The sequence below is a fragment of the Nanorana parkeri genome, unplaced genomic scaffold (genome assembly GCF_000935625.1).
Source record: "Nanorana parkeri isolate BGI_ZX_2015 unplaced genomic scaffold, ASM93562v1 scaffold2398, whole genome shotgun sequence".
Lineage (NCBI taxonomy): Eukaryota > Metazoa > Chordata > Amphibia > Anura > Dicroglossidae > Nanorana > Nanorana parkeri.
The window spans coordinates 43,338-61,011 of NW_017308666.1; the positions used below are offsets into that span (position 1 = coordinate 43,338).

General features: G+C 41.9%; 1 protein-coding gene across 1 annotated transcript; it reads left to right on the forward strand.

Moving 5' to 3' along the window:
* Nucleotides 1–492: 492 nt before the first annotated feature.
* Nucleotides 493–17,408, forward strand: LOC108801593 (alpha-2,8-sialyltransferase 8E-like). The gene is made up of 8 exons (XM_018573484.1): nucleotides 493–576; nucleotides 1,256–1,431; nucleotides 4,798–4,914; nucleotides 5,123–5,209; nucleotides 7,693–7,837; nucleotides 13,479–13,591; nucleotides 15,110–15,196; nucleotides 16,949–17,408. The coding sequence occupies exons 1-8, from the start codon at nucleotides 493–495 to the stop codon at nucleotides 17,406–17,408; spliced, it is 1,269 nt and encodes a 422-aa protein (XP_018428986.1).
* Nucleotides 17,409–17,674: the final 266 nt, after the last annotated feature.

The following is a 17,674-nucleotide window of genomic DNA, read 5'->3' on the forward strand; positions in this document are numbered from 1 at the left end:
ATAGAGTAAAGGAACATTGTTGGGGAAGGGATCAGGATAGAGAAATCAATTGGAATAGGAAAAAGGAGTAGAATATCGAAAGGGATCAGGATACGGAAACAGGATAGGAAAAGGGATCAGTATAGAGAAAGGGAATGGGATAGAAAAAGGCATCAGGATAGGAAAAGGGATTATGATTATTATTATTATTATTATTATACAGGATTTATATAGCGCCAACAATATAAGGAAGACATTACGATCACAATACAATTCAAGACAAGATGGAATGGAGGGCCCTGCACATGACGGCTTACAATCTAAAAGGGAGGGGGAAGTGATACATGAGGAGGTAGCTGTGAGGGGATTAATTGTTTGAGAATGTGATGGTTCAGTGGTTAGATTGAGGTGGGATAGGGATCAGGATAAAAAAGGGAACAGGTTATGGAAAGGGAACAGGATAGGAAAAGTGGATTACGTTACGGTGAGGGAGCAGGAGAGGAAAAGGGGACTATGGTACTTAAAGGTAACAGGAGAGGGAAAGGGAACAGGATTGGAAAAGCAACAGGAGAGGGAAAGGGATCAGAAGAAGGAGAGGTAAAGGGATGAGGATAGGGAAAGGAAACAGGATAGGGAAAGGGAACAGGAGAGGGAAATGGAACAGGATTGGAAAAGGAACAGGAGAGGGAAAGGGATGAGGATAGGGAAAGGGAACAGGAGAGGGAAAGGGAACAGGATTGGAAAAGCAACAGGAGAGGGAAAGGGATCAGAAGAAGGAGAGGTAAAGGGATGAGGATAGGGAAAGGGAACAGGAGAGGGAAAGGGGATTACGATAGGGAAAGGAAACAGGATAGAGAAAAGGAACAGGAGAGGGAAAGGCATCAGAACACGAAAAGAAAAAGGGAAAAGCATCTGGTATAGGAAAAGGAAGAGGTACAGGAAAAAGTAATTGAAAAATGGAAGAGAGAAAGGAAGGACTTACTGTGTATCCTTATATAGATATAATATACACTGTTTTTCCTAAAATTGTTGTTCTTGGTCGTATTATTTAGCTGTGTGTGTATCTCTTAGCTCTGCAGAAGTGTTTGTCCTGATTGAGATATTGCGGTATATTCTACTAATAAATGAGGTACAGATTCTTTAACCTCCCACCTGGCATTCCAACCCGCGGCACACCTTCTGCCAGTCCAGTGAATCCATATAATTTCTTGCACCAACTCATGAATAAAATATTTTAGCACTGAGTAATCACGTTAAACCTGTTATATTCTCACAGTTTAGGAGCAAGTCATCCCTTAGAGGGAAGATTTTCTGTAAGGTTCTAAAGAGACAGTCTTGTTTGGATGTTCATTTGTACAGTATGCTGCGTGGATGGCGCCTTTACGTTCTCTTAGTGCTGGCTTTCCACGGCTTTTACGTCAACCTGCAGCGGAGGATGACCATCGCATTTTGGTAATGGTTTCACTGCTTTTGTGATTTTAACCCTCATGGAGAAGGAAGGCAAACCTGATTTTTTTTTAAAAAGACGTTCAAGGGCATAGCTGCCTGAATTTGCTGAGCTGCTTAAGCACAATTTGGGGGTGTTGGGGTATTTTTAGGGAATGTATTTTATTTAAAGTCCATTGCAAAATTAAAGGTTTAGCTCACCTGAGCGGATGAGCTCAGTGGCAGCAACTAGAGACAGAGCACACTGTACATGTGCAGAAGGGTCATACAGAGGGCTCAGGAGAAGGAGGTTGCTCAATCCAGTACCACTAGGGGGCTGGTTTATGTTAAAAAGAAGACAGGATGGAGCTGGGGGCAGGCTTCACCCCTTGTGATAATTGCAGGTGTAGGCAAAATCGGGCACTTCAGCTGTGGTGAAATTACAAATCCCTTCATGAATCTGTCTCTGGAAGTCATACTTGTGGCTGTCAGAGGCTTGCAATGCCTCATGGGATTTGTAGCTGCCCCACAATTGGAGTGCCGGAGTTTGCCTACACCAGGCCTACAGGTATGGAAACCGCATAAATGCTTATATGTAAAATCTAATTTGTTTAGGGTTATGGAATGGCGTTTAGGGACAGCATAAGGTATTTTTCTATAAAGGTGAACTAACACCAACAAACAACCTTCATTTTAATATTTCAGCGAAATAGCAATTTATCCCAATTTTTGCTGAGCTTGTGTTCCTTAAGACATATCAGCAATCAATGAGTGATTTAGTCCACCGTCATCTCATCATAACTGAAGTTCTACTTGTGGTGACATCCGTGAATATTTATTTAAACAAATTGTAAACGTTTCAAGAACTCTTTTTTTTAATATGAGGGCGTCATGGAGAAGATATTCTTCTCCATATATTCTTTTTATTAATCCAAGAATGTTATTGGAGAAATTGTTCAGTTTAGACTTGCTGAATCAATGTTGTGCCTGCAGGTAGACAGAAGAGACTTCAGTAATTGGTATTAAAGTACAGATCACTTTATAGGACTATCTAATGTCTAACAGTTGTGGGTTGTATTATATTATACAGAAGAGCTCGGGGCCATGCTAAAACAAATATTAAGCATAATTCTGTGTTTAAAATTCAGAATTGTGAGTTTGAAAGACAGAATTTTAAAAACAGAATTCTGAGATTAGGGGGTTGATTTACTAACCTTATAAACACGCCACGAACATGTATACACCTCTGTAGTGTGTTCCCTCCCAGCATGATCTATGGGTGGAATCTAAACACCTTTGTAGTGTGTACACACCCAGCAGGTGTGTTGTGCAAAGCCCTGCATGAATTGCAAGGTGATGTTGTGTAAATTAGCTCTATGTTGTGTTGCTTGCGTTGATAAATGCAGGAATGCTGTGAAGCAGCATTATATATGCGGTGAAGCAGCATTATATAAACTGTGAAGCAGCATTATATATGCATCATGTGCATGATTTTTCCATATATGGCATTAGTGGAAATATGCTTTTAGAGACTTTTTGGTTGATAAATACGTTTTGCTGTGTGAAAATCACACGCACCTAGTGCGTGCGTGTGTTTAGGTTAGTAAATCACCCCCTTAATCTCAGAATTCTGACTCTCAAACTCAGAATTTTGACTCTCAAACACAGAATTATGTTTCATATTTTTCTTTAAGCATGTGCTCTTCCGTAATATTACCCCCTATGGACCAGAGCAATTGTTATAATTCTGGTGTGGGACTATTGATTCTGCAATAACGTAGTTGTTACTTAAAGTAACGATATGTATTACTGTTTTGGGTTTTTTTTTAGGACAAACAAGACTTTATTTTGGTGATCTTTCTTGCAAAAATTATTTTATTTATTATGCAATCCGTAGACAAAAGGTGAGTCATGTAACAAGTAACAAGGTGTTACAGATCTGCTAAGCTGATTGATGTGACAAGTAGTTAATTGTATTTGGTCATGACTGTTTCCTTTTGCTATATCCTTGTATTAATATGATGCCTGTAAGCAGAACTATGGGTAAAAATTGTATTTTCTCTTGCGGTGGGGCTACTCCTACCATGGAAATATTAAGTGCTTGTTTTTGCCTAGGTTAAAAAATAATGAAGTCCACTCGAATTTCAGCCCTAATGAAGGGGGGGGGGGGATTGTTGTCCTCAAAACACGTTGGATATTTTCTGTTTTTTCTGTCATCAGTTGGGTGATTAAAATATTTTGGACTCTAAACTTTTTTTGGTCTGGCACTCTCATTCCACCCATTACATTTGGATTGCTCGATTCTCTAGGGGTCTCCTGATTCCTGCAGAAGAGCTGCCTAACCTAAGCCACTGGCCTTAAGCAGTGATTCCACCTCCCTTCTTTAAAAAATACAAGAAAGATTCCAGTCCAGTGCCTCATTTGCCTTTGCTTCATGCCTTGTACCCATTGGGGAGATTCACCCTTCTATCTGTACTGGTGACCATTGTCACCGAGATGGAATTGTAGAAATGTCACCAGCACACCAGTCCTTTTAAGATAGCAAAAGCTTCATTTATTGAAGTTTTTTGTCATATGACCAACAAGCGCTTTCGGGACCACACAGGGTCCCTTCATCAGGCTTTACCATTGACAAGATAGAAAGTGACCCCATACCAAGAGGTCAGGGTGAATCGTACAATGGGGACACCTGTTCCAGTGATAACTCTGGAATCCCCTCATTTTAGGAGCTTTCCCCTAAATAACTCTTGTGTTTCTAGGACAGGAAGTGAACAGACATTTCCCCAATGGTTCACAGACACCAAAAAGAAATATCTAATAGGGGTCTCAGTCCTTCCCCACTCTGTCATAAGCTGAAAAAAGTTGGACACACACACACTTTAACTATTACAAATGATGGTTTTATTTTTTCTCTTTTTTAACCCTTTCAGGAGGAGAATGCGTCTCACAAACTCATTGACTTCTGACTGTGAGAATTGGAGAAACATTATTTTAAATAAATCATTGAAATCGTAAGTAGTGACCTCATCTCTCTCTGATATAAGTAAGGTCTCAACGTTGTCTTTGCTCTTGTCCTCTATGAGGACAGTTCCTGTTTTTATATGTACTTGTATAGCCAAAACTTTCTTCTTTTTTCGGACATAGTAGGGACTGCCTAGATCCTTGTAAAGCAATTTAATGAATTGGGATTTACCTGCTATGGATCACAGCCGCAGAAGTAGATGCTACTCATACAACCAGATGAGACACTATAGAGATGATTCACAGCTTGAATATAGTGTTTGTTTTCTAGTTAGGTACGAGAGAAGCCTGTATTACATCACGCAGGTGATGCAACGCATGTTCATGAATAAAGTCAGAAGGTGAACAAGTGGTCTGTATTACTTCATACAGGCTTGTTAAACTCTGGGTTAAGAGAGTTTTAAGCCGACAGTCGGCTAGAGGGTCAGAAGAGCAGAGTGACGCCATGGGAGAGGGCGGCGCTGGCCACTGTTCCCGGAGTGTGGCCAGGTAAGGCTGTTACAATCCTCTATGAGCACAGATCTTATTCTTATATGTACTTGTATAGCCAAAAAAAAAATCTTGGGCATAGTAGGGACTGAGATCCTCAATGAGTGCAGTTCTTGTCTATAAATGTACTTGTATAGCCAAAAGTAAACTAAAACTGTGTTGTTGTCCGCAGGAAACAAGTTTGTTTTATTTTCTTCTTTCTACATAGAGTTAAAGCCGATGAATTCAGAGAGTTTGTTAATAAACTGAGACATTGCCCGTGGCAATACAACGAGTCTGAACACAATAAGATTAAGTGAGTATTTTCCATATAGGTTTCCTTTCTAACTATAACTGTTTCTGTCTGGAAGACTGAGGACATGCTCCTAATGAATGGGGGGTCATGGCCGCATCCCACCTGGGAGTCATGGCCACCCTTTATTTATAGTGTATTCATGCAGACAGCAGTGCTGACGTCCTCATGTCAGTGCCGCTTTCTGCATCAGCAGAAGACCGCCCCGAGCCAGATAGTAGGAGAAGAGGACATGACATGACACACATGACCATCCTGAACAAAAGCAAAAAATTCCCAGCACACTTACCAGCCACCCTGCAGAAATCACACTGTCTAACTATCAGGGTTAAAAAGAAGTTTTAGTTGCACAACTTTTGCAAAATATATGAAAGCAACAGTGTCTCGTCAAGGCCCCGCTGTGTAGTGTGGACCTAACGCTAATTTACGAGAGATTCCATCTTGGAGCATATTTATAGCAGAGGTTGAATTGGGTGCAGGTTCACCATAAGGCAGCCCGTGACCATCCTGAAGACTCCTAATAAAAAGGGTAGTAATACAAACTGGAGCAAAACATACATGTGGGGGGCCCTCCCGGTGGGGTGGAGGGGAGATTTGTGGGAAGTGAGTCTTAAGCGCTGAGTTGGGCTATAATACTTTGATACTTTAATGAAGCCCAACTCCAACTAGAGCTTTTGTGAGGAAGAGTTAGAACTTTTATCACACTTACTGCTGCATGTGTTCTACGTTCTACTTTCACTTCCTGTTCTATCGAAAATAAATGTTCTCCTTAGCATCAGGGGATATTTCCTCCATAAAAACCTGGGAAGTGGGGTGAGAGCTCCCTACTGAGGACACAGACAGCAATAAAATTCTACAGAGGTTCTAATCCTTTCTTCACTAGGAATAAATTATTTCACCAAAATTCATTTTACAGCAAAATTACAAATTTTACCTTCTACATTTCATCCAAATTAGCTCCGGTTTTGTCATGAAGACGGCTTAGGTAAAATGTGCTGATTCTAGGAATGCCTCATGATCACCATGTCTGCTGATGATAAACACAGCCAACTATAACCCAAGGCTAATCCTAACACTAACCCTAACTCTCAGTCTCCAGTCACACCTGAGCGCTTCGTGTACGCACGTCAAACGCGCAAAAAAAGTGCACTTTGTAAAATGCGTCAAACATTTAAACGTTCTTGCTGTACCATTACCATTACTGGCACCCCAAAGCGAGTGTTTTTCAAAGCCTGATGAAGGGGACCCTGCGTGGCCCCGAAAGTGCTTGCAACCAAGAGACAGCAGGCGACAATAAATGAACATTTGATGCAGTAATGAATCTGGTGTGCTAGTGACGTTCTTCAAATTTCAGAACGTATGTCGCAGACTTTGCTACATGCCCTACTTTTTTGCATTTGTAGCCCATTCTGGATCCCGTTGAAATCAAACAAATGCACATGAACGTGCGGAAATGTGAAGTTCATGAACGCTACGCTCAGGTGTGAATGAGGACTAAGGCCCCTTTCACACGGTCCGATCAGGAGAGGATCCATGCATGGATTCCCTGCTGATCTGGTCGGATGTCATTGTTGTGCCTTTTTTTCCATCCATTTTTTTCCTCCTTCCTTTCCAGATCCGTCTGAAAAATCCTTACCTTCAGCTCTTACCCTGACCTTTTAGTTTATCAATAAAGCCACCTGATCACTAATCCAGGGCTTGCATGGTGATAACATAGCTCTGTTGCTAAAAAAAGGGTTAGGATTAGCATAAGGGTTATTGTTAGGGTTAGCATTAGTTCCAAGCAGTGAGGATGTAATAGGAGCGCCACCCCATTAATTGTAGAGTCCATATAGTTTTAAATTATTTTATATTAGAGTAGGATAAAACGCATTTCGGGCGCTCTGGCATCCCACTTTATCAGGGCTACAGCACACAAGAAAAAGAGCAAAGGGTCCATATAATAGAATCCACTCTGGTCAAATGATTACTCAATAAAAAGAAGATTTAATTACAAAATAAAATTACACAATCCTAAAAAAAATCCTAAAAAGAAAAAAAAGGGTTAGCTTTAGGGTTAGAGTTAGGGTTCCAGACATCACGTTTCCAGTTAATGAGGGGCTATTTTGGCACAATAATAGGTCCAGGATGTGATTCTGTAACCCTCAGGAGTCATTTCAATCTCATTGCACCTTTAATAAAACACCCAAAAAATCTTTACATTCCCATTTCTCTTGGCTCCAATTCATTTGGCTAAAATGGAAAAGGACAAACTCCCAGTTTCCTTCCTCCTTATTCTCCACTCTATAACATCAAAAAGAATGGCTTGAGTTTGGCTTAAGGCACCAATGTGTCAGAGGGGTGTCACATTTTAGAGCACCCCTCTAGAAGCCCCCTTTCTTCTTAAGAACAATATGGGAGTGGAATGTATGTTAGATCAGCGCATGGGTAATAAAACGTGCATTAGACTGTAACATCAGCTGTTATAAACCGTTATTCTTTGACAGATTGCCATTAGGAGATTGCTGTAATGCACGACACATGTTACTGGTCACCCAAGAAAATGCTCCTCTTGGACATAAACTGAAATTTGAGACAGACCCCAGCAGAAAAATTGAAGTGACAGAGAATATCTACCGAATGCTGCCAAAGGTAAGTCCTTTTTCATGTATTACTTACTTTAAAATAGTTGTAAAAGTTGTTTACACAATGGAACATACTTGTTACGGTACTCGCAGAGTCCCTGCCGGGTTTTACAGATCATCTCTGCGAATCCCAGCCAGGACTTCCTGAAGACCTGCCAGTACATCTAATGGTAATCACAGGAGCCCTGCCACTATTTCTAATGCCTCTCACAGAATCCAGGCTGGTATGGCTAGTGATATGAAAAAGCCACAGAATCCAGAGCAGTACATTAAGAGAACCTTAAAGTGGTGCTGGGCATGTCACCTCTGATTCAGAGGGGTATGTAGGCACCAGGTCTAGGCTGGTGCTGTGTCTTCTAACCAGATTCCGGTTTGTTACAAAGACCTTTAACACTTTATTGTTTCCTGTTTACTGACTCGGATCACCTGACCATTCTTCACTAGCCACCTGCCCTGATCTTCTGCTTGGACCCGACTATGCTCTCATCTCCTGCCTTATCTACTGACTGCTCATTGCAGACCTGGACCGCCTGACCTCTCTCTGCTATCCGCCTGCCTCAACCCCTGCCTGGATCCGACTTTCCTAGATCCAGTTTTTGTCTTCTGTCTTCTGACCTGGACCATCCAATCATTCTCAGGTTATTTCCTGTCAGGACCTCTTCCTTATCCTGACAATGCCCTGGACCACTATCTACTCATTGGAGCCCTCCTTGTCCTCGCTCATCCCTTAGTAGGGCGATCCTGGGGGCTGCGACCTGGTACCTGCAAGGAAATAAATGCATCTCCACCATCAGAAGCTCTGGTGAAGACCGGCTGGTGCTTAGACTTTGAGCCTTGAGTGAGCCTGTGTCACCTTCCAGAGGGTTTCCCCTCAACAATGCTAGAGGAGGCATATCTTTTAGATCATATTTGATGCCCAAATGCAAAGGTATGCCTTCCAGGGGATCTCTGTATGTAAAACATAACAATAAACCTCCTTGCTTAGTGAATTCATTAAAAAAGCTGCCATGACACAGTTTGGATGCTCCATATGACCAGTGGCAGGTGTGGGCCCAAGTTTAGGCAGAGGGGGTCTAAGAAGTTTCTAACCTTTTCCAGGAACCCCTACAAAAAGGTTGTATCTAAATGAACACCTCTTGAAGATTTAACTACCTTTGATAGTCAGAATTCGCTCACTTTAATATATGCATGGTGAAGAAAACACTGGTATAGGAGACTGCCATCCTGAAAAAGGGAAGGCACACTGGAGTTTTTGGTTGGTTACCAACAATTGTCTGAAAAGTGTATTTAATTGTTAACTGTCTGTCATTTGAGCTGAATAAGATTGGTAATTGATACTCCCGCTTTCAATGAATCCCAAGGATGGGTGACTATGAAACAATAACTCTGTGCAGTGGAGGATTGGGAACTTTTAGCCTGGGAGGAAAGAACAACACATTGGCCTTTTCAGGGACAGTTTTATGTGGGGAGAAAGTGTGTCACAGGGATTGGTGGGTATGGTGGAAGGTGGGTTTATTGTAACACAAAAACTTTTTTCTGTGACGAAAAAAAAAGTATACTTTATGGTGTCCCCATTCCTTGAATTGCCCGGTACTTGTGCAAAAATTTGAATGTGTTGGGCCACTCCCCCTTTACACTAAGTCACAGCAGAACAATTAGGAGAAAACTAAATAACTATACTACTTGATACTAAATAACTAAACTACTTGTTGGGATGGGAACCTTTTCCTTTCTGCCCTGCAATAAAAATAACATGGGGTGGTCAGGTCAAAAGGTTGGTGAGGATGCTAAATAGTGGGTCAGCAGGTCTCTTGGGTCAGCAGGACAACATACTCACTTGAGAAGAAGTTTATATGGATTTATGTCTTTTCACTTTCATGCTGCTGGATTAAATTATAAATATAATGAATATAGTATAAACTGGACATTTGTGCCTCTAATTTTAGTCATATATATTGTGGCAGTGCGTGGCAATGCCACGGTGTAGTATGGCAACTTTGGCGCCCAGGACTCTCAGCCAGAGGGGCTGAGAGGTTCCACAATGTGAATACTTTTGGAGAGGAGGAACTGGCTGTTCAATCCCTTCCAGGTTTTCCAGACTATAGTGGGATGGGATCTCCAGTCCTGGGGCCAGGTGTTGCCAGTGGCCAGGTTGAGCTGATCATGTGGCTAAGAGCAGCCTTATTAGGAAGCCAGACTAGTGCCTTAGAGGATAGTTGTGGGTGTGCTGTAGGCACACGGCTACAGGCAGACGCTGCTGCGTGCGTGAGCACAGGTGACACAGCCAGGAAGGCTGGAGAGGTCCAGAAGGTCGGTGACCCTGAGATACCTGTCGGGGAGACAGAGGGACAGTGACCCACGAGGGGTGGATACTGAACCGCTTGGAGCTGAGGAAAGCTGCTGAGCAGTGCTGAGGACTGTATTCACAGAGAAATAGGGTAAAGTCCTGGGACTATCACAGGGGGAGTGTATGGGACAGACAAATGTCGGTGAGACCAACCACAATGTCTTGATGAGACTTCTGGATGAACTGTTATGCTTAATTTATGCTGAATAAAGACTGTCCTTTTATGTTAAAGTCGGCTTCAGGAGTGGTCACTTAACGCTTACCATTGGGCTATATTCCCCAAACTAGGCTAGCCCCCGCTCCAGTCACCTAGAGGAGAGGAATGAGGCAGCATATGTGGCAAGTTGTGAGTGTGGCAAAACTGCGTCAGGAAAATGTAAAACTTGAGCCTTTGTTTAGAGATCAGAAGTATGTAATAAATATAGTTCAGGGGTCATTAGTAACTCAGAGTACAGAGGTGGGGAGCAAATAGGGCAGAGTGCAGAGGTCAGGAGCAATAATTACGAGTATGCACACAAATCTGCATTATAGGCATCAGAAAACTGCCAGCCAGCACCCTTATACAGTCTGCTGACCCCCTGGTACTGCCCCCACACCCCCCAACACTTAAAAACACTTGAAATCTAGACTGATATACATTGATGAACGCAATGTGGTTGATTTACCAAAAAGACTGTTTCACTGAGCAAAAGAAATGTTCATCTTGGAAAATGTTTGTTTTATTTGCACAGAGAATGTTCACTTGTCTTATTGAATAATCTGAAGTTATGTTCACTTCAATCATCCAATTAAAGTGACATTAAAGTATACATTTTTCCCCCTCCCCCCAATGTTAGTGTAAGCACTAACCTTCAATAATGTTTCTTAATCCGATCTTCTTCTTCTTCTTTCCTGTCGTTTTCAGCCTTCTCTCCAGGGCTGTAGCGGGTCTCCGATCCAGCGCTGACTCCTCTGTGCTTGCTGGCACTTCCTGTCCCACGTAGTCTGCATGCTGGTGCACGCGTCCATAGACTTAGCTTGTGTCTCTCCTCATCTACCGGCCGCATGCGCCCGCACCAAGATCCTTTGCGGCCGCCTGAGATTTTTCAGATTTTCAGATGGGACTTTTTAAAAAAGTTTTTGCATATATCTACTGCTTCCTATAAACTGAGGGTTTAATAACCCTTTAAGTACAAGCAAATTTCCCATTTTTAGAATTGCATTGCATTGCATTGCACAGGACGGAGTGCTTATTAAAGAAGAACTATGAGGTGAGTGCTTTTCACTCACCTCGTAGTTCTAGCCGACCTGTGACAATGAAACTGTGTGCTGCCGTTACCCTAAGGAGAACTATGGGGAAAAGACTTAACCCCATAGTCCTCCTTTAAATGTGAACCTACCTTCACCTTATTCACTAAGCAAAGGCAACACTGTCAGCTCCACACCCTCTGCAGTAAATACAGATTTTTCCAGGAGTTCATGAGTTTGTATAAATACATTTGAAATGTGACCTTGTACATGTATATGTTGACTGAACTCTTTTGTAAATTCTAATATATTTTTTTACAAGAGTTACAATATTTTCTAAATAAACATTTAAGGGGACATGGAGTTTGCCATGGCTATATTCAGGACTCAGATCCGATAGTAAATCCTTGTGTAACTAAACTGCAGTTCACAAATACTCAGACGCTCCGCCTAGCCTTACACTGCTCCTCATCTTTACTGCCATACCCATCCTTCAGGTCCAGGACACAAGGTTTTGTAGCACTACGGCCAGAAAAAGAGGAAAAGAGGAACTTTTGACATAGAAAAGGCCAAATAAAATAAACAAAGCTTTACTCACTTCAGTTTCAGGATGTCTTTGTCCAGGACGTGGTGGCCCCTGAATGTTCAGCTAGTGGCACTGAGATGGGCTGGCGGGGTGGCTGCTTGCGGTTGAAGTGGCCCAGGCTCCCACAGAGCAGAGTGGGTACCAGGCTGGGACAGACATGTGCCCGGCTGATGCACTCCAGGAGGGGGATATATATATATATGGAGCGCTACCACCCGCTGAGGGGATGACCAGTTCCTGTGTTAAACTCAAAACTCACCGACACACTTTGTGGGAAGTTCAAATGGGCTTTATTTAAGCTTAAAATCCCTGTGAGGCGAGAAAGGGTTAACAGCATAACAATACAAACCGGGAGACAATAAGCAACAATGATGAGTTAACTGAGACAAAGAAATCAATGTACACATTCCTAAACAGATGCAAAGCCCCACTCAAAAAAGTACTTTGAATAACAGCTATCTATAGTCCACCTCATCCCTCCCGCACTGGCCACTGGTAAAATAGGCTAACGATGGCTGCCGTTGGGGTTCAAATGTATGGATGGAGAGCTCTAAGTGCTGGGTGTAGAATGTTTCTTGCAAAACTGAATAAAGTATTGAGTAAGGGTGTCACAAGGCCTCTCACCAGATCCTGGAGACTGTATCAAATCTCTGGTCCCTTTAAGTCCCTTGTGGGCCAGTGAAAAGCACCGCGCCTCTCGAGCCATCTGGAGATCAGGATGAAGTGTGACTGGATATCTTCCGACTGTGAAGGGAAGTCGGCTTAGTTTGGCCAACCATTGTTTTTTCGGTCTTCCACGTTGGCTGTTTCTTTGTGTTTCTGCAGAAGAGCTTGGACAGCACATCTGGAAACACCTGTCTTCCGTGAAATTTCTGCCTGTGAGAGACCTTGTTGATTCAGTAAGACCACCCTGTGTCTTGTTGCTGAGATCACTCTTACCATTGTGTAAGATTTTTTTACACTGACTAGCCTTCAGCGACCGCAGCTTGTTAGTAGAACATGGCTTTTCCTCACCCAGTTTCATTTCTCCTACATGGCTGATTCTGATTGGTTTGATGATTTTATTTAACCTACATGATATCTTGTTGATCTTTAGCAGCTGTTTGAATTCATTGTTTGATCATGCACTGAACTATATGCCTGCAAAATCCTTAAAGTGACACCAAACTCAGGAGTTAAATCTAAAAATTGCGTTCAAGTGCCCTAACTATGAACAACAATGTATCTTATTTGTGTATCACTCAGCTGTAGATCCTCCAATCATCTCTGAATTGGTGCTGACACTGTCCTTCCTTCTGGAGGGGGGCTACTTTTGTTCCCCATGGTCCCTGTGTGTGTTGTAAAGTAGTCACCGCTCCAAGCATGTTCCTATCATAGACTACAATCTCAATACAAATTAGTAGACTAAACATGAGATTTTAGTCCATCACAGGAGCGCGCTTGGAGCGGTGGCTATTGTATATATACTGAATATTTAAGTGTTTTCAGATCTCTCCATTCCTCGGGAAACCCTTCAGGACCTGTGCTGTGGTCGGCAATGGTGGCATTTTACTGAACAGTTTCTGCGGGAAAGAAATTGACACGATGGATTTTGTGTTCAGGTGAGGAACAGACAATCCTAGGTGCAGAGCAGATTGTAGAATATGCACCATTAGAATGCACAGTGCATCAGAGCAGGTTCTCATCCTGTGCTATGTGAACCCCTAGGAGTATCTCCAGGGAGTACCTTAGGGGCTGCATCCAATGTGACCCCCTTCTTGATCACTGGACCACGGATGAGCCTGCACTTCTAAAGCCACTGAGAGATGGAAACTGCTATATATGGTTGTTTTATTGGCTGAGGAATGCTATCAAAGAAAAGTCTTAGTCTTAGCATCTGATCACTAAAAACGAATCTATTTAGAAACATATACAGTATATAGAAAATCTCCAACACATTTCAGTAAAATATATCCCTTGGCTTGGAAACGTAGGCCTGTCTGTGGTTGATTGGTGGAGCCAGGTAGGATACCTTGAGTGAAGCCGTGCTTTACTAGGTGCATTCCTGGATGAACAGACTCAGGAACTCTTCCGGATTGAGGAACTCTTCCGGATTGAGGAACCCTTCTCTAGAAGATCCAGCTCTGTCTCACATATTCAAACACACAACCTATACCTATGCACAGGTTTTCATTAAAACAACAGTCACCTGTTCTGAATATTTGAGAGATAATGCCATGTGCAGGGTAGCAGCATACGTCTCCTGGCAGACTTGTCCTGCGGAAAGTAAATGGTAAGATTTCAAAACCTGGTTCAATTGTCATTACTCTTTCCACCTTATCCCCCACAGATAAGCAGCCTTCAGAATGACTGTACTTCTCTATTCTTGCATTTCAATAGATTGTGGTAGTTCAGCTGTGCTAAGCATTTGACAACCACTTGCAGACATATGTGTGTGTCACAACCAGGCTTGTGAAGGAATGTAAATGTCCAGTCTTCATTTTTTTTTTACCACTATAGAGACTATAAATATATAATAAATTATTGTCCCTTGAAAGTGTATGTATAGCCAAAACCTTTTTTTATGTTTTGGATGAAGGGATTAGAGCCTCTGTCAAATGTTTCTTGTTGTCCCCGCTGGGGAGATTCACTTTCTCTGTTTGACCATTGACACCGAGACAGAAAGTGATGGGAAATCCTAAATTTTATAGTTGTCACCAGAACTGGAACAGAGTAAGAAATATTCCAATGAGGACACCTGTTCTGGTGACAACTATCTGAGAAGAAAATCCCCCTCACTGTGTAGAGTTTACCTCTCATTTCCTATTGTCATTTTAGGACAGGAAGTGAAGGGAAACATCCTCCAGCAATAAATATACTGACAGGGTTTTTAACACTTTCCTACTTTTGGCACTCTTTAAATGTAAAACTATTATGGAGTCCATTTTTTTATGTCTTGCATAAGCCCTTTGTGAGTTTGTTTTTGGAATGGCTGTAGTCTGGTCAGAGGTGTTTGCTATACATTGCTATACATTACTGCACTTTGCTCATTGCCTGACATTCGCTATCAGTTCCAGAAAAGGAAGAAAATAAAATGCCATTATGTCATTTACATACCTTTTCACCTTATCTTGTTACAGGCTTAATCTACCTCCTCTCAACCTGCCACATGACATCGGTACAAAGTCCCACCTCATCAGTGCCAACCCAAGTATTCTGATAAAAAAGTAAGATCCTTTTCTTCAACATAGGGAATATGAAAGAAAATGTCATTATTCATGAGACACTGGCAGAGGCGGCTCTAGACTTTGCGAGGCCTTAGGCGAAAGTTAGGTGAAACTTAAACATGAGGCCCCGCTCACAATCATAATGGAAAATTGATGGCTGTGTGGGGTTTTAGGAGGCTCTGGGTCTCAGGAAACTGTGCTTTTTATTTTTTACAAACTTTTTGTATTTTTTTGTTTTTTTAATCTTAGTTTAACTTTATTTTTTTATTTTTAAAAATTATTTAATTTTTTGAAACTTTTTCTATTTTTTTGGTATTTTTCATTTTAGTTTTTTTAATTTTTTTATTTTTTTTGCATTTTTACTCTTTATTTATTTAACTTTTTTTATTTTTTTCATTTTAGTTTAACTTTATTTTTTATAAACTTTTTTGTATTTTTAAGTTCATTTAACTTTATTTTTTTTTAGACTTTTTTTTTACTTTATTGCTGGGAGCAATAGCCAACCTGCTATTGGATATTTCAAATTGCAATAGCCAATAATAGGCTGGCTATTGCACCCACCCACTGTCTGCTGTCAATCAGCAGAGGAGGGACTTGAAAGAGAAAGTTCTCCATTAGGTCCTCCTTTGCTGATTGACAGCAGGAAGTGGGCGGGTGCAATAGCCAGCCTATTATTGGCTACTGCAATTTAAAAGAGCCAATAACAGGCTGGCTATTGCTGCCAGCTGCTGGAATGGGGATGATCGTGGCTGACAGCAGGAGAGGAGCGCGGAGGAGACGGCACGGGGGAGGAAGCTCACAGACTGTCGGAGGTTTCTTCTTACAGGCTGTAATCGGCTGTCTTTCCCCTCTGACGCAGATCACTGCAGTCAATTACAGCGTGTAAGGATAAATCTCTGACAGTCTGTGAGTATGCTGCAGGGAGAGTTGTTTGCGGGGATGGTGCTTACACCTGTTTCTCAGGCTATTGCCAGGATCTGCCCGTTACCATGGCAACAAAGGGATTTACCCATGTTTAAGTGGTCACTAAGGGGTGTGCCCATTTTAATGGAGATGGAGGGGATCTGCTCAATTGTCACAGCCATTTAGAGACCATCCCAGTTGACAGTGCAATTAAGGGACCCACCCCTGTGTTATAGCGAGCACCAGATCCACTCAATTGCCATAGTAATGGAGGGATCAAGGCATTGCCTTGGTGACCGAGGGCTTGGCCCTATTGCCATTATGACCAAAGAATCCACCCCATTGCAATGGTTGCCATATGCAATGGTGACAAATGGTGTCTGGCCTCTTGCCATAGCATGTGTATAAAACAAAACCTACATATGGACTCAACACCCCATTCCTCATTTATATAGTGTATAGTGTTCAAATAGCAAAAGAGGTATTGGGCCAGGTGGGGTGAACCAGTTGCCATGTCTGAGTGATCAGGCCTGTTTCCATGTTGACCAAGCAGTCAAGTCCATTTCCATGGTGTCAGAAGGATAGGGTTTTTATGGCAATGTACAGGTTGACTGCATTGCATTGCTATGGTGGTGGAGGATTGATCCCAAAGTGTTTGGCCTATTGCCATGACAGTTATAGAATGCTTAGTTTTCATGGCAATGGTGGGACTAGTACTGTTGCTCTTGGTGGCTGCGCGATCCACCAAATCCATATTTTCTTGTGGTGGGAGAATTTCCATTTCTTTTTCATTTGTACAGTAAAATCAAACTTCTGTTCTCTTATTAACTGGATTCTTCATGTTTGAAGGTTTGGAAGGCTCTTTGAAAGCCGGAAGCCTTTCATCGAACTTGTCAAAGGTTACGGCTCTGCAATGATCATACTGCCAGCTTTCTCCTACGTCCACAACAAAGATGTTTCCTTCCGGGCCTTGTACTCTGTAGAAGACTTCAATTTGGAAAACAAAGTTGTGTTCTTCCATCCAGAGTATCTTAAAAACCTTTCAAGCCACTGGAAAGAGATGGGCGTTCAGGCCAATCGTCTATCTTCGGGGCTCATGATGGTCAGTGCTGCTATTGAACTCTGCAACAAAGTTACTCTCTACGGGTTTTGGCCCTTTCCTAGAGACCCAGAGGGGAATGCTATCCCTCACCACTATTATGATAATATATACCCTAAACCTGGTTTCCACTCCATGCCGGATGAGTTTTATACCTACACAAAGATGCATTCAAAGGGAGTGCTTTATCTGCAAGTTGGGAAGTGTTAAATTTATGATATTTGTTGTTCAAAGGTTCATATAAATATTTGATTACTTTTATCTTCAGTTGTTGTCATGAGGCATACAGGTCTGATTACATTGTTTATCCAACTGTTTTTTTTACCTTCTTAACCAGAATATTGACTGGTAGAGCCATTGTCAAATCTTTTTCTTACAGAGTTTGCTGATACACTAGATGGCCAAAGATTTGTGAGCACATTACATTTACCTATGTATCCAAAAGTATGGAAACCCCTATAAATAATCAAGTTTGG